This window comes from Panicum virgatum, chromosome 6K, assembly GCF_016808335.1.
Source record: "Panicum virgatum strain AP13 chromosome 6K, P.virgatum_v5, whole genome shotgun sequence".
Lineage (NCBI taxonomy): Eukaryota > Viridiplantae > Streptophyta > Magnoliopsida > Poales > Poaceae > Panicum > Panicum virgatum.
Window position 1 is genome coordinate 40322371 of NC_053141.1, and position 25406 is coordinate 40347776.

Genomic DNA, 25406 nt, shown 5'->3' on the forward strand with positions numbered 1-25406 from the left:
GGTAGTTTGATGGATTGATTGATGGTCGAGCCCCTGATGCGAACCTCGAAAGGGGAGAACTGGATAATGCTGCAATCAATCAATGGAGCCGACGGATCTAGTTTGCTTGGCCAATGATGCAATCCAAGAGACGGAGCTTGCTCCAGCGTCATCCGGATTGGACTTGACCAGAGTTAACGCAAGCTCTTTGCCAGTCAACACATCTGACGAAATTGGACTCCAACTTGTTGGAATGCATGCATGCCGACTTGCTAGACTTTACTTCTATGCGCTCTGGGACTGGCAAGAACGTTCAATTCCGGATTCCATTTGTTTGTTCAAATTCAATTGGTTTGGTCGACGGGAGCATTTCTGCATCCACAAAGGTTTCGATCGTATACGTTTCGAAGGAATGTCTGCACTGAGTAAGGCCGAGTCCATAGACCATAGGTTATCCAATCTGGAGATTTTGAGCTCAATCTACTCTCGTCCAGTAAATGTGTGATCTTGAATGGCTTTTGCGTCCATAGATTTGCAGGTTGGTCGCACACCCTTTTGAAAGGTTTCAAGTCGGTGGGCTGTACCGTGCCCGTTGGTTCGCACTCGCATCTACAGTGTCTCGTGACGTCTTCCAACTTGCGAGATCGCTGCATGTCCTGTGCCACCTATGGTGGCTGTCTGCTGACTCTGAAGATAGTAATACTAGCACTAGCAGCAAAGCGGCAGCAGAGTGAAGGATGGTGGAAGGTTGACGAATGGGCCGCCTCGCAGAAGCTGTGGCCTGAGGGGCTCGACGGCCCAATTCTAGGCTCGGCGGCCACAACGGGCTGAACGAAGTGATGCGCGGCCCATGTACATCGAGCTTTCGGCCCGTAATCGGTGCCGCGGGCGCATCAGAGTCTCATGGGTCATTAGCAAGCTACGTTACCAACAGTCTGCAACTTTAGCTGATAGATACCAGTACGGCAGTACCAGGACCTGGCATTTATTCCTGGGCCTGCAGGAAAATCGGGATCCTGAGCCACTCGCGGCAGGTTCGATCGACGGTTGATCGATCGATCCACATGCTTAATTCTCTCAATGCCAAACAGCCAGCCAACAACCCGTCGCCGTCGCGGCTGAAACGGGGTCCCCCCCGACCAGTACGACCTGCAGGTGCAGGAAGCTTTGGAATTCATTACGGCGATGATTATCGCCAACCAACACCTGCTCAGGTCCGGTTTAGTTCCCAAAAAATTTCATACGGTACCCGTCACATCAAATTTTTGGACATATGCATGAAGAATTAAATGTAATTGAAAAAATAACTAATTATATAGTCTAACTGATTAGCACGAGATGAATCTTTTAAACTTAATTAGTTCATAATTGGATATTATTTGATAAGTAATAACGAAATGCGCTACAGTATCAAAATCCAAATTTTTTCGTGAACTAAACACAGTCTTAATGCTCATGCTGCGTCCCTGTTTTGTCAGAAAGGTTTTGTACTACCAACAGTACCGTCTTGCATTAACCTGCCAACAGTGTTTCTGTCTCGTCGAATAAGGGTTATTATTAGCTCGGCCGTGCTTGTAAACTTCTTTTCACGAGAATCCCATGTTGCGTCAAAATTGATGTGTCTCTATCGTACAAAAAGTTCAGAAACTAGTACAGAATTCAAATTTCAAAGAACCAGTGTGTCACAATTTAGATAATTTTCCACAATTATCACCAAAATCAATTTGACTCTTTTTTCTCTCTCCTTTTTGCATGCATTATTTGGTTTCATTCACTGATGCATCCATGCAGTTTGATTTACAGATCCCAGTAAATCAAACTTCACACCGAAACCATTAAACCTGTCACGGCCGGCCGTGCCCCGGATACGCACTGTACACTATACAGCATGCCTGCACATACGTACATTTGCTCCTGACGTGGCACCGTGAAGTGTCACGCACGTAAAGACACCCCGGCGGCGCCAGCACCGCCGCCGCAAACATTCACGCGCGGCGGCGGCGGCTGCTCGCCGCCGGCGGAGCTCTGCTTGCAGTGCGCGATGGCGGCCTGGATGGCGCTGTGGAGCTCCTCCATCGTGCTCACCTCCGACGGCGTCGAGGCCTTACGAGCCACTGACTCCCCCACGGCGAGGTGGCCGCTGTTGGCGGGCGACCCCCGCAGCGACGCGGGCGCCGACGACAGTCTCCCCTGCTTGTGCCGCTTGCTGGACGACGGTGAGGCGCCGCCGCCGCTGCCGTGGGCGTAGGTGAACGTGTGCGGCCTCCGCCGCCGCACGTCCCGCGCGTCCCCGTCCCGGCGGGCGCTGCCGCCGCCGCCGGAGTAGGACGCGAAGAGCTGCTCCACCATCGACACGTACTTCCGCAGCGCCAGGACTATGTCGAGGCCTCGGCGCCTGGCGCCGGCTCTTCCGCCGCCACTGACAGTTTGCTGCTGCTGCTGCTTCCTGTTCTTCTCCCTGCTGCTGCTGCCCGTTTCGCCGCTGCTCTCGCTCCTTGTCCAGGCGACAACGCCGGAGAAGAGGAACGCGAGCCTCTGCCTGGTCCTGCCGGCGTTGCCGCGGCCGTCGGTGTTGCTCGCCGTGGTCGTGCTCTGGTGGTGGCGGAGGCCATGCTGGCCCGCTGCTTCACGGCGGGAGTTGCTGTGGCTGAGGTCGCTGACGACGCGGCCGAGGCGGTGGGACATGTCGGCCGGTGCGTGCGGCCCCGCCGTGGCGGCCGGTATGCCTTCGTCGTCAGTGGCGGGGAGCAGTGGAAGGCAAGGGGAGGGAGAAGAAGACGGCGAGTGGAAGCGGTGGGGGGAGGAGGAGGCAGGGAGGTGGTGGTGGGGGCGAGTGTGGCAGAACCACCTGAATTATCCCGGCTCAAGTGCGCAGGGCATCACCATAAAGACAACACTAGCTCAAACGCACTTCAAACGGGACAATTCTTGATCTGTCGGGTGACGTCCCGATACAACCACCGGTTCTCGGATCGAACAAGCATACCCCGCATGAAGGCGAGTCCAGAGATATTACAACCACCATTTTACAACACGGGCATAGTAAAGATTACAAACCAGTTCAAACCATTATTACAAAACTAACTTAAGTAAAACAGTTATACAATCCATAAATTAAGTTCAGAGTTTAGACAGTGGAAGATAAAACACGACGGCTACAACACGTCGCAAAAGGATACCAGGCTAGCCCAAGCATGGTATCACTCGTCATAGTCATTACCAGCCGAAGACGTATCCCACTCTACAGACCAGCCAGGAGGCAACGAGCAAGGATAGGTCAAGCTAGCGATTTGCTCCTCAAAACTCATACCTGAAAAGGTTTTCAACAGCAAGGTTGAGTATTCTAATACTCAGCAAGACTTAACCGTCAACGGGTATAAGTAGCCCACTATCGCTAGACTATGCAAGGTTTGTGAGGCTCTGGTTTTCCTTTTTGCTGAAAAGCAATAAAGAGTAGGTCCTTATTTTCAAGTTTTAGCTTCCAAGATTCTAGTTGATTAACCATTCTATGTAAGCAACTACTATCCAATCATGGTAGAAAACTAAGCAAACATCAAGATTGATATATAATATTGTTGCTCTTATTACTCTGTGTGGCAAAGGGATCAAGCAGTCTCATTTCATCGTGAGAGGCGGACGATTCTGAATCAAAATTTAACCTGGCCAGACAAACCTAACACACACGTTTGGAACACCGTCGGGTCGTTTCCAAACAACCGTTGACCTTTCTTTCCGGCTTGTGGATAGTGCCACTCTCCCCGACTACAGGGCTCCAAGGCCGAACCTTGTCCCTAGAAGTCGTAGTGTTGCGCAACATAAAATAAAACCTATCCCTAAGAGAGAGTGGGAGGTATATCCACTCCCCGGTCCAATCGGCTACTAGGCTTGCCGCGTACCATATTTACGGCATGTGGCTAGTACTTTCAAAAACTTAACCACCGCTACCACACACCGCGACCTTAACAAGTTCATCAACACAGACGGGGTCTCACATATGGTCATGATATCGAACACAACCCCGTCGGTCGTCCTTACATTGATAACAGAAAGTAAACAAGCAATTCTTATAAAGCTCGCGAGTGACAGGCAATCACTTGACTTTTACCGGTCCTATAAGCTTAGCAAGTAGTCGAACTCAGGTCTAGTGTTCAGTACATAGGTTCCTAGGATCATGCATTTTGGGTTTCAATCCAAATCCTAAGAACTGTAAATGCACAAGTAAGTAATAAAAATAAATGATAATAATTTGAAATATAGGTTATGTCCGGGGCTTGCCTTCTCGGTAGTTGCTAACTATTTCAGCTCTAGGCTCTTCCGAACTTTGGTTCGGGGCTTCAGTTAGTTCAGCGGCGTTCACCTGAGCTTCGAGATCACCTCCGTCAGACTCCGGAATCAGCTCGTACGTCCCGTCCGACAAAGTAGTCGTATCTATATGTAATGCAAGAACAGAATTATAAACACACATGGGCAATCGTTTATAGAGTAGTTAAACAACAAATCTAACTACACAAGGCATCATGATGAACAGCACAAATGAAGTTTACTAACTTCAAAAAGTAAGTGGTGGTTGATTCCTATAGCAATCAAACCAAGGTTTGCTAATAAATTAACAACTCAGAGCACAAATAGTAATAAATTTAGCAACAATTACCCTAAACATAACATGAACATATTAAGCTACCCTGTAAAACTCATGCCAAAACATGTAGCCATTTATTCACAACAAATCATTCATTCAGACAACACCTAGAACAAGTTTGAATTATACAGGTTAAACTAAAGCAAAACAGAAGCTCAAAATTTAAAAGGAGGTTGACACAGAAATGAGTTAGCTACTGTGAATTTTTCATGATTTTATCTACAAAGAATTAATTCTGAGAAAATAAAAAAATAGAACAACAGATTAGCAAGATTCATTTTCATCTCCTGTTCTAGTCATGAATTGATTCTCAAACTTCATGTACAAGCTAAAATACTCCAAAAGAACACTCAAGAATAAACACAGGATTTATCATCAGCATAAACTATTTATCATAATTAAAGTCTAACAAACAAGGTTTAACTCAAAGAAAAAGTTACACAAGCGAACTGATCATGAAATTTTTATAGAAACACTATTGTTACAAGAACAAACTACCATAAAAGTTTCACGGCAAGACATGGCTTATATCATAAGATAAGAAAAAGATAAAACATCTAGTATTTATTTACCTAGTGACACAAAATCATTTATACAGCAAAAACTTGCAACAAAAGCCTAACATATTATGGTTCTACTGCAAAGAGATTTACACAAGAGTTCCAGAACATCAAGATTTGCTATTTTATGAATTTCCTACGAATTTATACTGAATTTCAAAGTTCTCAGCTAGAAATTACAAAGAAGTCCCTAAGGCACTATTCAACTGAGTCATGGTCTACTCAAATAACCCCCTGGGTTTTCTTTCCTTTCAACCCGAGGTCCCTGGGCCGGGTCAGAGAGGGGGAGGCGGTGGTAGACCGGCGAAATCCCGGCGAGGGGCTCACCGGCGGCGAGGGTGGAGGGGTGTGGGAGCTTCACGGGTTCAAGGCGCACCACATGGTGGTCTTGGGGTGCGGGGAGGGGCTCGGAGGCGGCGGCTCGACGGAGCAGGGCGGGCCGGCGGCGGAGGCAACAGACGGCGAGGGTCCTCCGGTGAGGGTTGGGCGAGGGGAAGCGGTCTGGGAGCTGCGTGGGGTCACGGCGGAGCTCGCTAGGGGGTTAGCGCGGGCGGAGGAGCGGCGGCGTCAAGCCTGCCGGCGTTCGGGTGGTGCAGCGGCGGCGTTCTGCGGCGTGCGCTCCAAATGAAAAAGTGCCCAACATGAAAGTTGTTCAACTTTTCAAGATCTACAACTTTGATGTTGTGCAAAAATTTATTTGACCAAAGATTCAAGAGCTAAAATTAAAAACATTGAAGGGATTTTGAATTCAAAGGAAACTTGACTTTTTCAAAGAAATTTCACTTTAAACTTACACTTAAAAGCAAAAATTGCTGCCATGCAATAAATGCACTGAATTTTGCAAAAACACCCTCCACAAAAACTATATTTGCACACCGAAATCAAACATAACTGCAGAAAGGACCTTGCATAAAATCATAATTACACATATAACCTTTTATAATTACAAAAAGGTCCATTTTCAAGCAATTCAAGCACATGATGCATATAAAATATACACAACTACTGTGCAGACACCCAGGGTGTTACAGCCTTCCCCCCTAAAAGGAATCTCGTCCCGAGATTACAGGAAGAAAAGGATGCAAAGACTTGGTACCTGGATTGGTTCTAAGAAAGTCGGGAAAGTTTCTTTGGAGAAAATTTTCAGTCTCCCAAGTGGCTTCTTCTTCGGTATGATGCTTCCACTGGATCTTGTACATTTTAACTTTCTCCCTTCTCGTACTTCTTTCCTTGGTGTCAAGAACTTTGATTGGATACTCCGTATAAGATAGATCGGATTCAAACTCGATATCTTGTGGTTCAAGGATCTCAGTAGGTACCCTGGTGCACTTCCGGAGTTGCGATACATGGAAGACATCATGAATGGCGGCCAACTGAGAAGGAAGACGAAGTCGGTAGGCAACGGGTCCACAAGTTTCGATGATTTCAAATGGTCCGATGTATCTGGGTGCTAATTTCCCTTTGATACCGAAGCGTTGAACACCTCTAGTAGGAGATACTCGCAAATGTACGAAATCCCCTACCTTAAACTGTAAAGGATCTCTTCTTTTGTCTGCATAACTTTTCTGTCTTGATTGAGCTGCTTTAAGATTAACCTGGATAACTTTGACTTTCTCCTCTGCCTCAGAGACTAAATCTGGCCCAAAAATTTTGCGTTCTCCCGCTTGTGACCAACTCAAAGGAGTTCGACACCTTCGACCGTATAATGCTTCAAATGGTGCCATTTGCAAGTTGGATTGATAACTGTTATTATATGAAAACTCTGCTAGTGCTAGGCACTTAACCCAATTCTTGCCATATTGAATAGTACATGCCCTCAACATGTCTTCAAGGATTTGATTGATTCGTTCAGTTTGCCCATCTATTTGTGGATGATAAGCTGAACTACGAATCAATTTTGTTCCAAGGGATTCTTGCATTTGCTCCCAGGAACGTGCAATAAACTGAGGCACACGATCAGAAATAATTGTCTTTGGAACTCCATGCAAACGAACAATCTGATCGAGATAAATTTATGCATATCTCTTGGCAGAATAAGTTGTGTGTACTGGAATAAAATGAGCGGTCTTGGTGAGTCTATCAACGATTACCCAAATAGAATCATGCTTATGAGGAGTAGTGGGTAGGCCAACGATAAAATCCATACTGATGTCCTCCCATTTCCAGGATGGAATGAGTAAAGGTTGGAGAGTACCAGCTACTTTCAAGTGACTAGCCTTAACCCTTTGACAAACATCACATTTAGAAACATATCTGGCGATCTCTCTTTTCATTCGAGTCCACCAGAAATTTTGTTTAAGATCGTGGTACATCTTGGTGCCACCGGGATGAATCAAAAACTTCGATAGATGTGCTTCATCAAGGATTTGCTTTCTAAGCTGATGATTCTTGGGTACAACCAGTCGAGATTCAAACCATAGAACTCCTCTATGATCCACTCGGAAACATTTGTACTTTGCTTCTCCTTGTGATAACTTTTCCTTGATGATTTTGATACCCTCATCATGTAATTGCCCCATGATGATGCTATCATGAAGTGTAGGCTCAATTGATATATGGTTCAAACTTCCTTGAGGTACCATTTCTAGGTTTAACTTCATCATTTCCTGGCATAGAGTTTCATTGAATGGTTCTACAGATAAACAATGGCATTGTGACTTGCGGCTGAGTGCATCCGCAACCACATTAGCCTTTCCTGGATGATAGTGCACTTCTAGATCATAATCCTTTATCAACTCTAGGCAGCGTCTCTGTCTCATGTTGAGATCAGCTTGAGTGAAGGTATATTTAAGGCTCTTATGGTCAGTGTAAATATTACAGTGAGTTCCCATAAGATGATGTCTCTAAATATTAAGAGCGTGAATGACAGCTGCTAACTCCAGATCATGTGTTGGATAATTCTTCTCATGATTCCGGAGAGCTCTTGATGCATAAGCAATAACCCGGTTGTCTTGCATAAGCACACAACCAAGTCCCGTACCAGAAGCATCACAATAGACATCAAAAGGTTTGGTACTGTCCGGTGTAGCCAATACTGGAGCAGTAGTTAATCGTGCTTTGAGAGTTTGGAAAGCTTCTTCACAATTACCATTCCAAACAAACTTCACTGCCTTCTTCAATAACTCCGTCATAGGCTTGGCTATTCCGGAGAAATCAGTAATGAATCGACGATAATATCCAGCTAAACCAAGAAAACTGCGAATTTGATGAACTGAAATAGGAGATTCCCAATCCATCACTTCTTGTACTTTAGTTGGATCAACAGATATACCATCACTGGAGATAGTGTGGCCTAAGAATTTCACACTGTCCAACCAAAATTCACACTTGGAGAATTTGGCATAAAGATGATGATCTCGCAATCGTTGAAGAACGATACGCAAATGCTCAGCATGATCTTCTTCATTCTTGGAGTAGATCAAAATATCGTCAATGAATACCACGACGAATTTATCCAGCTCCGGCATGAAGACTGAATTCATCAAGTACATAAAATATGCTGGGGCGTTGGTAAGACCAAAAGACATAACCAGATATTCATATAGTCCATATCTGGTAGAGAAAGCAGTCTTTGGAATATCACAAGGCTTGATCTTTATTTGATGGTAGCCAGAACGAAGATCAATCTTAGAGAAAACCTTAGCTCCAGCTAACTGATCAAACAGAATATCAATGCGGGCTAGAGGATACTTATTTTTAATAGTGACCGCATTGAGTGGTCGATAATCAACACATAGCCTCAAGCTATTGTCCTTCTTCTTCACAAACAGGGCTGGACATCCCCAGGGTGAAGAACTTGGACGTATAAAGCCCTTGTCAAGAAGGTCTTGGAGTTGTACTTTCAATTCTGCTAACTCATTTGGAGGCATTCGGTATGACCTCTTAGAAATAGGGGCGGTACCGGGTTGAAGCTCAATAACAAACTCAATATCTCTATCAGGGGGCATTCCAGGCAAATCATCTGGAAATACATCCGCATACTCCCACACAACATGGATATCTTCAAGTTTAATTTCTTTTGTGGCATAGGCACAAGAGTTGAAGCACTCTCGTTGTGGCAGATAGAGTATGGTGGCTCCTTGATGGGGTGAATCTATCTCGATAGCACGGGAAGAAATATCTAACAATACTTTATGCTTAGTCATCCAATCCATGCCCAAAATAACATCCATGCCTTCTAAATTCAACAAGATCAAATCTGTCTTGATCAAATTACTACCCAGCTTAATTGGCACATGTCTAGTGATTTGATTGGAAACTATCTTCCCACCAGGGGTTGTTATCATAAAAGATCCCGTAGTATGACAAAAGTCCAATCCTATTCTTGCTCCAAATTTGGCACTTATAAAACTATGAGTTGCACCAGAATCAAATAATATGACTGCAGGTTTATTGTGGATAGAGAAAGTACCCGTCATTACTGGTGCTCCTTCTGGAAGGTCTGCAAGAGTAGTAAAGTTAACTCGCCCTTGCCGGACTTGCACCATTTGCCTCTTGCCCTTGCCCTTATTGTTGTTCTGGTTGGAGTTTTGCCCAGGATAATTCTTTTTGGGCTGCGGACAATTCTTGGCAAAATGAGAAGTACTGCCGCAGTTGAAGCATCGATTATTACCATTCCCACTATTGAACTGTGGGGCATTCGGCCTTGGGCTAAACTGCTGCTGCTGTTGCTGAGGCACTGGAGGTCTGAATCCTCCTTGCTGCTGAGACGGCCTAAAGACAAGCCTGCCCACTGGGGCATTTCTCTGTGGAGGTCTGGGTGGAGGGTTCTGCACCAGACGATACCTCGGTGGTTGAGCACTCGAGGGTCCTGTTGGTGCCTTCCGCTTTTTCTCAGCACAATGGGCAGCAATACAGTCTTCTTGAGTAATGGCCATATTAACCAGCTCATTATAAGTATTGGGCTGAACCAAGTTCAGACGTTCCTTGGCATCAGTATCAGCATGATGGCCCGCATACTGGCACAGGTGATTGAAGGTCTGTGCATATTGTAGAACAATGCGGGTTCCCTGATCTAGAACCAAGAACTCATTCAACTTTCTCTCAATTAGTCCCTCAGGAATATGATGTGATCTGAAGGCAGTTCTGAATTCCTCCCAAGATATGATATGTTCAGCAGGCTGCATTGCACAATAATGATCCCACCATATACATGCAGGACCACAAAGTTGCTAAGCGGCAAAGTGGGCCTTGCTTGCGTCAGCACAAGGTACCGCCAGCAAAGCAAACTTGGAATTGATAGTACGGAGCCAAGCATCGGCGTCCAGTGGGTCATCAGCTCGGCTGAAAAGTGGAGGTTGGGTACCAAAGAATTCCTGGTAACCCGCTGGTTGAGCATCCCGTCCTCCATGCTGCTGGCGAGGCTGATTCTGTTGCCCTTGGACCAGCTGGCGGAGTAATTCAGTTTGCATGGCCATTAACTCGGCCAGATTCGACGGGGGTGGCGGTGGCTGCTGAGATCCACTGCCAGCTTCACAACCGAAGCCATCAGGCGTTCCACGAGTATGACCAACCATCTGTAATTATGGAAGACATCCATTAGATACATATTTCTTGCTCCCAAAATCAATGGTACATGCAGTGATCATACATTGGATATCAAAATAAAATCAGCAGAATTTATCTAGATACGATGTAGCACAATACGCCTAACACATATTTGTTCAACCACATAATATAGAATTGGTCAACGGTTAGATAACTTCATGCTCCATCGTATTGATACTCAACGCTGAGAGAAAAAGGGTAAAGAAGATAATCTAGCAATTCACTATTCATCACTATGTGCTATGCTGCTAATCAACAGAGATCATAGAAGTGATTGGACTAAAAATATAGTCTCACAGACTCCATAGGCTAAAATTTGATGAGCATACATGCCACAAAACTTGCAACATCTTTAGTATTCATCAAACAGCCTAGAAATGCACAAATGAAGAGATTTGGTAAGTAGGAAGATCATGATTTCCAAACTGGTAGTCGCTACTTATATTACATCCAAAGTAGCATTTTTCTTACAACCTAGCATCACACACCCTTACCACATATAATACAACAAGTGGTACTCCTCCGTAGGGCTATTTTACAACATCTCTTCCCTATGTACATATGCTACAACAAGAGAAAACACAAACTATCTAGGACAAGTATAAGGTGCCTAGAAGTCGTCGAGGTTGCCCACAGAAGAGGCACTACCGGAAGAAGAGTCATCCGTCTGAGGGTTAGGCTCAGCAAGTGCGTGCTCTGAATCTAAATCAGAAACTCCCTCAACCTCCTCGGGGTCCTCATCTGCTGTTGTAGGCTCAGCTAGAGCATCTAGTTGCTCCTGGAGCGCACCAACATGTGCTAAAGCATCAGCCCAATCTGCTAGAAGCTCATTCACCTGCCCCTGAAGATAACCAATCACTATATCACGTTGCACTATCTCAGCACCATGCTCCAAAGCCTGATGCTCAAACTGCGCAATGGCCTGATCCCTCTTAGCAACGGCATCCTGAAGTCCCTGAATCTGAATATCCTTCAAACGAAGACCTCGCTGGAAACTCTGGGCCAAGTCTATTACGTGGTCCATGTGTCGCTGCTGAAGTATCTGGTAGTGAGACTGAGCATTCATATATCTGGTCACAGCATGAACAGTCTCATCCGCTACATCTCCAATTAAGTGCCCGAAGTGTGTGATCCTGAACAGCCACTCTGCATTGCCAGCACTGACTGCTGGAAACAAACCAATAGGATACGCAGCTACCTCCTCAGGATGGTGCTCACAAAAAGTAGTAATAGCTTTGAGAGTTGCTGTCTCAAAAGCATCAACAAGACGGTACCCAATCACCTCAATCTCAATCGGTGGCCACTCCAAGGTGGGGTGTTGAGGAATGGTCATTGTAACTCTATTCTTCTTAATTCCATCCTCAGAAAACTGGCGTCCCGTGTACTGGGGTGGATCTGGGTAGTGGAAGATACGAAGTGAATCCCAAAGAATCCTTGGAAAACCCTCCCAGTACAGACAGTCGGTATGAGCATTTCCCTTCTCATCCCAAAAGATATGGGGACAAGCCGCCATCTGAACCAAAAAGGATTCAAATGTGAGTAATACGATTATCTCAAGACTTCTCAAATAAAGCTTTAAGAAGACTGCGGTAAAGCAAATGTGATTCTAATTCAAAATATGATATGGTTACAAACTCAGAAAATAATAAACCACAACTGGCACTGGTTCATCATTTGAGATTCTAAGGAATGAAAAGATCCTTATAACAACAAGATGGGGCTTAGGATGAAGGCACAACTCAAAACCAACTTTTTCATCCAAGAAAGTCTAAGCATTTAAACAAGCATGCTCCTAGAATCAAAATTTGACTCACTCATGATTTAAACATACTAACATTTATCTATGAGGGTTCATACTAGAAATTCCTTACTAAGCTTAGGTAACAACTTCAAAGACTAGGAACCAAAGTAACATCAATCAATATGCATGCACGTCCTGACCGTCCTCACAAGATAAACAATTGCCAACTATGGTTGGGCTTACGTGGTTAGCACGGTGGCATACATAGATACGGCTCTCCCTATATAGCTAGTCGATACATTCTAACCGCTCTTAACTTATCGAATCGCGGTTAGTGTACCTGCAGAAGATTGACAGAACATATATATATCCAATGAACCTTTCATGCCAGCACTCATGAAAGCGTCCCCAAACATTACCGCTCACTATAGAAGCGGCAGCCATACAATTTCCGCCGTATGGCCAACGTTAACATACGCTACTCGGGGGCGTATTCACGAGTTCCTTTACTCCCAATATAGTCGACCGAGATCGATATATTGGCAGTAGCTCAAGTAGGTCACTGCTTGAGCGCAGCATTCGGTTCGCATCGCCGACGGGAAGGTCAGACTCTCTCAGCTGACTGAGCACACTTTACTTCCAATATAGTCAACTAATAGTCGGTATATTGGAAGCACCTCAAGTAAGCCACTGCTTGAGGGCAGCGTTCGGCTCGCATCACCGACGGGAAGGTCAGACTCCCTCAGCTGACTGAGGATCCTTACCTTCTTACCTCAACCTAGGTGCGTCGTTACAGGAATTAAGAGTTGCTTGTGAGTATGGTTTAACAAAATGTAAAGTGCTGGAAGTCAGATAACATAAACCATACATAAATAGCCACCTAGTAATTCCCGTAACTCCCCTAGGACTTTACGTTCTATGCACAATCCTTAACGAATCCAATATAGTTTTCCGAAATACCTTGTTGTTCCAATTTTATACGGAAAATGATTTTTAAGGTTCCAACACCTCTGGTGTATGCTTGCAGCTCTGATACCAGCTGTGGCAGAATCACCTGAATTATCCCGGCTCAAGTGCGCAGGGCATCACCATAAAGGCAACACTAGCTCAAACGCACTTCAAACGGAACAATTCTTGGTCTGTCGGGTAACGTCCCGATACAACCACCGGTTCTCGGATCGAACAAGCATACCCCGCATGAAGGCGAGTCCAGAGATATTACAACCACCATTTTACAACACATGCATAGTAAAGATTACAAAACCAGTTCAAACCATTATTACAAAACCAACTTAAGTAAAACAGTTATACAATCCATAACTTAAGTTCAGAGTTTAGACAGTGGAAGATAAAACACGACAGCTACAACACGTCGCAAAAGGATACCAGGCTAGCCCAAGCATGGTATCACTCGTCATAGTCATTACCAGCCGAAGACGTATCCCACTCTACGGACCAGCCAGGAGGCAACGAGCAAGGATAGGTCAAGCTAGCGATTTGCTCCTCAAAACTCATACCTGAAAAGGTTTTCAACAGCAAGGCTGGGTATTCTAATACTCAGCAAGACTTAACCGTCAACGGGTATAAGTAGCCCACTATCGCTAGACTATGCAAGGTTTGTGAGGCTCTGGTTTTCCTTTTTGCTGAAAAGCAATAAAGAGTAGGTCCTTATTTTCAAGTTTTAGCTTCCAAGATTCTAGTTGATTAACCATTCTATGTAAGCAACTACTATCTAATCATGGTAGAAAACTAAGCAAACATCAAGATTGATATAAAATATTGTTGCTCTTATTACTCTGTGTGGCAAAGGGATCAAGCAGTCTCATTTCATCGTGAGAGGCGGACGATTCTGAATCGAAATTTAACCTGGCCAGACAAACCTAACACACACGTTTGGAACACCGTCGGGTCGTTTCCAAACAACCGTTGACCTTTCTTTCCGGCTTGTGGATAGTGCCACTCTCCCCGACTATAGGGCTCCAAGGCCGAACCTTGTCCCTAGAAGTCGTAGTGTTGCGCAACATAAAATAAAACCTATCCCTAAGAGAGAGTGGGAGGTATATCCACTCCCTGGTCCAATCGGTTACTAGGCTTGCCGCGTACCATATTTACGGTATGTGGCTAGTACTTTCAAAAACTTAACCACCGCTACCACACACCGCGACCTTAACAAGTTCATCAACACAGACGGGGTCTCACATATGGTCATGATATCGAACACAACCCCGTCTGTCGTCCTTACATTGATAACAGAAAGTAAACAAGCAATTCTTATAAAGCTCGCGAGTGATAGGCAATCACTCGACTTTTACCGGTCCTATAAGCTTAGCAAGTAGTCGAACTCAGGTCTAGTGTTCAGTACATAGGTTCCTAGGATCATGCATTTAGGGTTTCAATCCAAATCATAAGAATTGTAAATGCACAAGTAAGTAATAACAGTAAATGATAATAATTTGAAATATAGGTTATGTCCGGGGCTTGCCTTCTCGGTAGTTGCTAACTATTTCAGCTCTAGGCTCTTCCGAACTCTGGTTCGGGGCTTCAGTTAGTTCAGCGACGTTCACTTGAGCTTCGAGATCACCTCCGTCAGACTCCGGAATCAGCTCGTACGTCCCGTCCGACAAAGTAGTCGTATCTATATGTAATGCAAGAACAGAATTATAAACACACATGGGCAATCGTTTATAGAGTAGTTAAACAACAAATCTAACTACACAAGGCATCATGATGAACAGCACAAATGAAGTTTACTAACTTCAAAAAGTAAGTGGTGGTTGATTCCTATAGCAATCAAACCAAGGTTTGCTAATAAATTAACAAATCAGAGCACAAATAGTAATAAATTTAGAAACAATTACCCTAAACATAATATGAACAGATTAAGCTACTCTGTAAAAATCATGCCAAAACATGTAGCCATTTATTCACAACAAATCATTCATTCAGACAACACCTAGAACAAGTTTGAATTATACAGGTTAAACTAAATCAAAACAGAAGCTGAAAATTTAAAAGGAGGTTGACACAGAAATGAGTTAGCTACTGTGAATTTTTCATGATTTTATCTACAAAGAATTAATTCTGAGAAAATAAACAAAACAGAACAACAGATAAGCAAGATTCATTTTTAGCTCCTGTTATATTCATGAATTGATGCTCTAACTTCATGTACAAGCTAAGATACTCCAAAAGAACATTCAAGAATAAACTCATGATTTGTCATCAGCATAAACTATTTATCATAATTAAAGTCTAATAAACCAGGTTTAAATCAAAGAAAACGTTATACAAGCGAACTGATCATGAAATTTTTATAGAAACACTATTGTTACAAGAACAAACTACCATAAAAGTTTCACGGCAAGACATGGCTTATATCATCAGATAAGAAAAAGATAAAACATCTAGTATTTATTTACCTAGTGACACAAAATCATTTATACAGCAAAAACTTACAACAAAAGCCTAACATATTATGGTTCTACTGCAAAGAGCTTTACACAAGGGTTCCAGAACATCAAGATTTGCTATTTTATGAATTTCCTACGAATTTATACTGAATTTCAAAGTTCTCAGCTAGAAATTACAAAGAAGTCCCTAAGGCACTATTCAACTGAGTCATGGTCTACTCAAATAACCCCTTGGGTTTTCTTTCCTTTCAACCCGAGGTCCCTGGGCCGGGTCAGAGAGGGGGAGGCGGTGGTTGACCGGCGAAATCCCGGCGAGGGGCTCACCGGCGGCGAGGGTGGAGGGGTGTGGGAGCTTCACGGGTTCAAGGCGCACCACAGGGTGGCCTTGGGGTGCGGGGAGGGGCTCGGAGGCGGCGGCTCGACGGAGCAGGGCGGGTCGGCGGCGGAGGCAACCGACGGCGAGGGTGCTCCGGTGAGGGTTGGGCTAGGGGAAGCGGTCTGGGAGCTGCGTGGGGTCACGGCGGAGCTCGCTAGGTGGTTAGCGCGGGCGGAGGAGCGGTGGTGAGGCGGCTCCGCGGCGGCGTCAAGCTTGCCGGCCTTCGGGTGGTGCGGCGGCGGCGTTCTGCGGCGTGCGCTCCACCGCGACGGCGAGGTGGCGACGGCGCGGACGTTTCTGGGCTCGGCGGCGCGCGTGGCACGGCCGGGGGCTCCAGCGCGAGGCAACAGGCGGAGGAGGAGGAGCAGCGCGACGCGTGGGCGCCAGCGCGAAGCAAAGTGGTGGCCGGGAAGGCTCTCCACGGCGCCGGCGGGCGGCGCTGTCGGTCGGCGGTGGAAAAACAGAGGAGGAGCTGGAGGAAGGGGATAAGGGCTAGTTTGCAATTTTTGAAAATTCCAGGTACTAAACTGTAAACCAGCGATAACTTTTAAAATAGGGCTCAAATGAAAAAGTGCCCAACATGAAAGTTGTTCAACTTTTCAAGATCTACAACTTTGATGTTGTGTAAAAATTTATTTGACCAAATATTCAAGAGCTAAAATTAAAAACATTGAAGGGATTTTGAATTCAAAGGAAACTTGACTTTTTCAAAGAAATTTCACTTTAAACTTACACTTAAAAGCAAAAATTGCTGCCATGCAATAAATGCACTGAATTTTGCAAAAACACCCTCCACAAAAACTATAATTGCGCACCCAAATCAAACATAACTGCAGAAAGGACCTTGCATAAAATCATAATTACACATATAACCTTTTATAATTACAAAAAGGTCATTTTTCAAGCAATTCAAGCACATGATGTATATAAAATATACACAACTACTGTGCAGACACCCAGGGTGTTACAGCGAGAGCGATCGAGGCACGAAGCTGTACGTATAATTATTGGCCGGCAGGATGTCGATGGCGGTGGTGTGGCCATGGCTCTGAGATGTGGGGTTCGTGTGACTGCATGTGTGTGCGTGCGGGGTGCGCATGGTGACTGGTGAGCCAGTTGATCGCTTCTCGAGGTAGGGAATGAAGGATACATGCTCAGTCGTCGTGATAAACTTGTGATCCAACAAGTGATCCGAAGAAGGTGATGATGACGTGGACAGTATAACACAGCAGCGACATCGTGCCCATTTTTTTCTTCTCGCCATCGGATGCACACGAGTTGGAGAATAACCTGACACGACGACAACATGCATGCGACGTGGGCCTTCCGTGGTTTGTGAGGCACACGAAAGGCCTCATTTTCCAATGGCAACCGAACGCGTCATATATCTCTATCTCCGGCTGTGTTTAGATGTGTAAAATGGTGGTAAAAAAGGTCACATCGGACATTGTAGCACACTATAGCATTTTTCGTTTGTTTGTGGTAATTGTTGTCCTACAATGACCTAACTAGGCTCAAAAAATTCGTCTTGTCGTGTACATCAAAACTATGCAGTTAGTTTTTTTATTTACCTATATTTAATGCTCCATGCATAAGGTAAAAGATTTAATGTGATAGGTGAATAATGAAGTTTGGAGAGAGAAATTTTGGAACTAAACACAGCCTCTATATACTCCCTCCGTATCCTAATTAGATGACGTTTAGGACATGAGTACGATTACCAAGGGATGATTAATTAGGGGTTAGTTTTCCTGTCTTGCCCTTATTAAATATACTATCGGGTGCACTATAGCCATCAAAACGTGTGTACCTCGGTTGGTATGTGTCACTTGTCCCGGGGCTGGAGGGCGCTGGTTCGATCCCTGGTTGGGTGTTTTTTTTGCCGTTGAGCAGGTGTATTTGTATGGCACTGTGCGCTGCGCTGTTGTGCTGCTCGCGTTTTTGGCGCTGGCGCTCACTGCTCGCTCGCGTTTTCATGTTTTTTTTTGCGCTGGCGCTCACGGATCGCTGCTTTGCTGCTACTTTTTACGTTCGCGCGTTCGCCTTTGTATTTTGGCGCTCATCTCGGCCGACGCTTCGATTACTCATGCCACATCTTCCGAGCAGTTTAAATGCACTCGTTCACTAGCTTGCTTCTTCTGTGCTCCACGGCACTTTTACTCCACTCCTTCACTTGCTTGCTTGTTCCTCTCTTGTTCATCCATGGCCAATTCAGTTGTTGGGTTTGATCTCAACGTTCGTCTCGAGGAGCCTGAAGATGACGATAGCGTGGATGAAGTTCATCTCGACGAGCCTCCGTTGGAGAATGAAAGCGGTAAGGCATCTGTTATTAGTTTCCTTTTGCAAACAGACTCGCATTTGACGACGCCATAGTACTTTCTATAAAGCATTCGTTTTGTTTTACATAGGCTTTGATTTGAACCTGACACAAGTAGAACATGCTGTTGAGGCTCCCGTTGAAGGTGACAACGACAACGACGTCCACGTCGATGACGAGCCACAAGATAACCATGGCGGTAATGCATCACTTAGCGACCAAGGTCCACGTTATTTGCAGTTTTTTTTTCAGTTCTCATCACTTACGGCCGGCACCGTATCATTGTTTTTTTTACAGTCGATTTGAACATACCGCTTGATGAATTTGATGCCGTGGATTTCTCTTATATAGGGAACGATGCTGGTAAGGTTTTTAGTGATGATATTTATCTTTGAAAAGAACTTGCTGTTGCTAGCTAAGAATAGAACTTGCTGTTGCTATGAACACTAAGCATTATTTTTTTAACAGAACCTGTTGAACAGCCCCATCGAAGGAAAGAGATGACAGAACACCTCCGCAAACAAGTTTACCAATCTTTGTTGGCTAGAAGCAACAATGGTAAACTAGGCAAGAAGGACACTACCATTGTCGCCGAGCAATTTGGGCTTCATATTCGGGCAGTTCAGAGGTTATGGAAAAGAGGTACAACACAACTAGCAAACTCCATTCCGGTTGTTGTTTCAGGTCTAAAGAAGGGTAGAGTAGGTTGCAAGCAAATCCCTGTTGACTTAGATGCATTGAGAAACATTCCTCTAAAGCAAAGAATGACAATAGATGATGTGTGCAAGGCACTAAATTTGAGCAAATGGCAGATTCAAAGGTATTTGAAAAAAGGTTACCTTAGGCGCCACTCTAGTCGCATCAAACCCTATCTCACTGAAGCAAACAAGAGGGCTAGGTTACAGTGGTGTGTTGACATGGTTAACAGGGAGTTGCTTGATGATCCAAAGTTTAAGGAGTTGTATGACTTTGTTTTTATTGATGAGAAATGGTTTTACCTACATAAAAAAAATGAAAGATATTATTCGCTACCCGAAGAAGATTTACCCCATCGGACTTGTAAGAATAAAAACTACATCCCTAGGCTCATGTTCTTGTGTGTTTGCGCTCGACCAAGGTTTAGGGATGAGGTTTGCACTTTTGATGGTAGGATTGGATGTTTCCCACTTGTTCATTATGAACCGGCTATGAGAGGTAATGAGAGGACCGGCCGTGTTCGTGGAGACATGGTTATGAAACCCATTACATCGATCACTAGAGATGTGATTAGGGATTTCATGATCAACCAAGTGTTGCCGGCCATTAGATCCAAATGGCCAAGAGAAGATGTGGGTAGACCAATCTTCATCCAACAAGACAATGCACCCTCTCATTTGAAAGTGGATGATCCGGAATTTTGTGCGGCCGCTAAGCTAGGAGGATTTGATATTCGCCTAATTTGTCAACCACCAAACTCTCCGGATTTCAACATTCTTGACTTGGGTTTCTTTCGAGCAATACAAGCAATTCAATATAAGAAGGATGCAAAATCTATAGAGGCTCTAGTTCCAACCGTCAAAGAGGTAATTTGCAATTCATGGAAGCAATTCAAATTGGTCACACATGTTTCAATGTTTTTTTGAACAACAAATTTTCTCATTCATTCATTTGTTGCACAATTGTTTTGTAGGCTTTTATGGAGTACTCGGCACACCTAGCAAACCGGATGTTTCTAACACTACAAGGTGTCTTCATGGAAGCAATGAAAGTGAAAGGTTGCAACAAGTTTCAGATTCCTCACATGAAAAAAGAAACTCTAGAAAGAGAAGATCGGCTTCCATCTTGTATCCCTTGTGATCCATCAGTGCTTCATGAAGCCGAGGCTAGTCTTGCCGAGGAGTACTCATTCTTGGTGCATGAAACAATTTGATTGATGCTTGTTAGCTTTTGTAGTAGAGACGTCATCCTTTCTTGTTGCCGATTGTTGCATGGACTGAATTTGTAATGATGCATGGATTAAATTATCTTACCGATGCATCCTCTGTCGGTAGCCAGCCAGGATAGTGCTCGTTGAAACGTTCACAGTACTCCATCTTGATGCGGCCGAGCATATCGCCGATGGCGATATCCGCATGGACGAGACCACAACTAGGGCATGGATAGAACCGCGAGTGTGCACGGTTCCATGCTTCGCGATCCTCATGAATGAGACCACAGTGACCGCATACAAATGCCCCCGGCGGCAAGGAATCTGGCACCACCTCCATGGAATCCGGCACCACGTCCATGGAGTCCGGCGGGAGCTCCAGCAACTCCGGCGTGATGCCCTCGTCCGGCGCCTGCGAGTCCAGCGCCACGCCGTCTGCGGCGACCTCCTGCGAATCCAGCACCACCTCCATGGAGTCCGGCGGGAGCTCCAGCAACTCCGGCGTGATGCCCTCGTCCGGCTCCTGCGAGTCTAGAACCACGTCGTCTGCGGCGACCTCCTGCGAATCCGGCACCATACCGTCCGCGGCGAGCACCACGATGACCTCGTCTGGCTCTTGTGAATCCTGCGCGACGGAGAGCAGAGGGTCGGAGTCGTCCACAGACAGCAGCGGGTCGACGACGTCCTCCACGGCGACCTCCTCCGACTCCGGCCCGATGTCCTCCGCGGCGAGCACCTCCGACTCCGGCCCGACGCCGTCCGCGGCGACCAGCACCCGAGCGCCGCCGGTCTCCATAGTGATGAAACGAAGTAGTAGTATTCCGCGTGAGGGAGATGAAGTAGTCTGCGTGCGCGTGATCTCTTTAGTCGAGGAGTCCGCGATTAATGACGAGGAGACGCGAACGGGCGGCCATGCGAACGGGCGGGCGGCCCGCGTGCCTGGCTAGGGGCAATCCCGTCCAAAGTTTAACTCGGCCTCCACAACATCAATTTTTTACGCAACTAGCTTGGCCTCCAGGACGTCTAATTAGGATACGGATGGAGTATATACTACTAAAAAGTGTGAAGTTTTTCTTCACGTCGTACGACGCGTCGGTCTGCCAAAAATTATCGTCTGTCGTGCGTTCAACTGCTCCAATCGCATCCTCCGATTTCGCTCCGCACCCTGCGAACGTGACCCGTGGCCGAAAATCACGCGCACGACACCCCATATAATTGCTCCGTAATCTATTCGAGGCGATTCCACCGCTGGCGGCTTCGTGATCCTGTTTAAGTGTTTAGGATACGAATTCACTGCGTCTCCTTCCAACGCCACCGGCTTCGTGATTATGTTGAGGGTGCAGGGGACGCCGTCGCCGAGGCATGGCCACGGCCACCCGCCGTCAGGTAGTGGACCAGCATGGCGCAGGTGTGCAGCGCAAAGATGTCATCCGCCGCAAGTCAGCCCCCCTGCTGGACGACATGCCCATCCTGGACTTCGTCATCAGCCCTGCTGCCAGAGAAGCTCATCCCCGTGTCGCAATATTCATTTAAGGTGTGTTGTGAGCTCTCAATATATGAATGGTTTTGTTCCTCCATGAGATCCAATTTCTCTCAACCATACATCTGACAAATTGTTGCAGCTGATGAAACACATATTTTTAGCACACGTGCAGTTCCTGAACCTTATACAGAGCCGTTTTCTAATTTTTTTTTCATGTGCCTCATTGCTATGATTTGGTGATGTGTAGATTCAGAGAGTCAAACGCTTCCTGGATGGCTATGAGTTTCTGACCCACAAGAAAATTGAACGCTCATGAAGGTATATAACTGTGTGACCTATACAGTGATGACACGACCAGTCGACGACAACACGACCGATTCTGTAAGGGACGAGATTCATAGTGAAAAATGTTGCCATTAGGAGTCGATGGAAAGTGGTAGCGACGCAGACAAGAGCAATGAAGAGTCAGTGCAAGACAGGTAAAAGGTGTATCACCCCATTATGTCTATTCTTTTGGTAAATTTTCTTTGATATGCTTTAGTTGTTTTTAGTTTCCATTTACAAAAAAACATTGTGTGGTCATCCAACAGCGGCACTCAATACGGTAACGATATGGCTGACAAGGATAAAATCAAGACGTGCAAGCTAGCCAACTGAAATGGCAACCTCAGAAGGTGATGGAATGCCTATAATGCTTAAGGAGAGTGGTGATGGGAAAGAGATTGAACCATCTCATTTTCCGTGGAAGTTACATTAAAGCTACTTCAATATGGATTCCTGTTCATGATATCATGACCATAACATGGTGACCAACTGGGTGCCACGGTTGACTCAGATAAAGTCAATGCTAACAAGGAGAAACATGTTGAATCAATCGAGCAGGAACTCATTGTGGATAGTTAATTAATGATATGCACAATATGAGTTTTTTTCAATAACTATGACCAGTGAACTGTCGGCCGATCAGGATGTGCAGACCGACTCTGCCAATGAGTTAAGGTAAAGAACATGGATTAGATGAGATCATGGGATCTATGGTTCCTAACAAATTAATAAGTTTATGTTCAGCATATATTGTACATGATGTTATTATCTTAGCCACATCATAGGCTGGGACAGGGGCGGAGCTATGTTGAGCTCCATGGGTGCCCATGCACCCACACCAAAATACAAGTTCAGTGTTGATCAACAAATTTTCACCATAGAAATAATAGGACAAGCAGCAAATCCATGGACAGTGCACCACCCTCCATTCCGCTCTAGCTTCGCCCCTGGGCTGGGATATATAATACAATTTATTGTATATTTGTTTGTATACTTGGTGGGATATATATAAAAACATGTGATTAAGCAGTTGGAGGTACTTGTAAGATTTATCATGAGGTGAGTTGCTGGTGTTTTTGATCGATCACTGGTTGCTGCTGAGATTTGATTTAATTTGGGAACTATATTGTCAAATTAAGCATTCTAGATTGTTAGTATTGGAATTAGATTCATTGAATGCTATTTGTAATGCACTATGAATATTTTGATACCCGTAGCAACGCACGGGCACAAAGCTAGTCCACAACTAATGGCTGTAGCTTGGTCACGTACGTCCTGATGCAATTGTTTTATATAACACACACACACGACATGTCCACGTGCATGCGTGGATTATTTCAAACAGAAACTAAATTACATTACACGATGATATTGTAGCAAGAGGCCCGTACCGAAATTCAATTCCTCATTTACACTTTGGCCAGTCTATTATATTGCTGTTGTGCTACAAGTAGGCTCTTATTTTTTCCGATCATTGTAAAAATTCTCTGATTACTAATGCAGATTCCAAAAATGAAACCGCACAAGATATTCTCTCAACAATAATTATTATTCACGTATTAAAAAAATATTCTAACCAGGATGGGAATGTGCGAATCACACATACTTTGCTAGCGTGGATGAGCAACATTGTTACTGCTATCAACATGGCAATGTGGATGGGTTAAACACGGCGTAATTTATTTTTGGGAAAATCAATCTTGATATATTTTGACCAGCCCTTTAGTAAATCAGAGCAAATACTGATTTTGTTTTGCCAAATAAAACGTAGGCGTGCATTTCATGATTATATATGAATAAATTCTAAATAGAGTCAATTTAAACTTCCAAGTAAATATACTTGACATTTAACTATAATGTAATTAACTTGTAGTAATCATATAAGACTAGAAGATGTAAATAACATGCTAAGCTAGCTTGCAAGTATTCTACATCTACATGCATAGTTCACAAACAAAATATTTGTAAAATAAATAGCATGCATTATTTATGAACTCAAGTATGCACAATGCACATTGATGTTTTGAAAATACTTTCAATTGAAGTGGACCATATGTTCGGTAACAATTATAGGCACAACTACAAGGCATCGATCTTAATTAAGTGGAAATTGTTTACATTACAACTAGATTTTAAAATTTTTTTCTCTCTCATTATGTTCCACTATTTATCAACTAGTAATGCCTTTTGTTATATTGGAGAGCAAAATAAACACGGGAACCTCACAAATACAAAGGATCAGCTATAACTTGATAAAAGTAAAATTAGCATAGCTCCGTTGGTCAGGTTAGTGGAACTTGTCCTGTAATGTCTGACTTCTCAACTTTGGACAGGGGCCGGCATTTATTTCTATTATTCTGTCAGTGATAGACGATGTGCCCGTTAACAATGAGATACATGTGATTACTTAGTCAATCAATATTTACCATCTAATCTATTAGAGATGCTCACGAAAATAGGGTGTGCGTTTATAGGAGTGAGATTTTGTGAATCTTTACATTTGTGTTGTGTTTCAAAAAAATAATATGAGTCATGAACATATATAGATATATTGATGTAAAATTATTCTAAAATTGCATATTACCTGATAAAAGATGTCAGTGACTCGAAGACAACAAATTATTTTATAGCTAAAAGTTAGCAAATAATATTAAGCCATAGTGCCATACCACATGCCACACGGGCATATTTTTTTCTATTTTGTGCTGCACTAATATTTAGCTAAGTAGTGGTCAATTTCTTTTTTTTTCTACCAATTTTTTCTCACCTCTTTCTTTAAAATTAGCTATTTCCTCACAACTCTTTCCTTTGCGAGCTAGCTTCCTGCTGTATGCTTTTTAGAGCAACTCCAACAGCTTCACTAAATGAAGTTGAATAGCTAAAAATAGCTAAACAAGAGTAAAAACGAGATCCAACAGTTTCTTTATTTGCCCATCTTCTCAATCTGGATAGGCATCCCGCGCTCCTCGTGATCTATTTTTACCTCGACAGATGGCTTCGCTATCTCCATCTGGGCCCACACTCTCTCCTCCCGACCGCACTGCGCCGGCCCTACCATGCCCGCTGCCGGCCCCGTCATGGCGATCGCCAGTCCCGACGCGCCGCCAGCCCCGCCTCCATCCCG

At 44.5% G+C, this 25406-nt stretch overlaps 1 protein-coding gene and 1 long non-coding RNA gene across 2 annotated transcripts; one reads left to right on the forward strand and one right to left on the reverse strand.

Moving 5' to 3' along the window:
* Window positions 1-1603: 1603 nt before the first annotated feature.
* On the reverse strand, window positions 1604-2664 carry LOC120713488 (probable BRI1 kinase inhibitor 1). The gene is made up of 2 exons (XM_039999439.1): window positions 2013-2664; window positions 1604-1626 (listed from the first exon to the last, which is right to left on the reverse strand). The coding sequence occupies exons 1-2, from the start codon at window positions 2662-2664 to the stop codon at window positions 1604-1606; spliced, it is 675 nt and encodes a 224-aa protein (XP_039855373.1).
* Window positions 2665-21630: 18966 nt separating this feature from the next.
* LOC120639232 lies at window positions 21631-22483 on the forward strand. Its single transcript, XR_005661330.1, has 3 exons — window positions 21631-22009; window positions 22206-22276; window positions 22379-22483. It is a non-coding gene; the product is annotated as an uncharacterized LOC120639232 (long non-coding RNA).
* Window positions 22484-25406: the final 2923 nt, after the last annotated feature.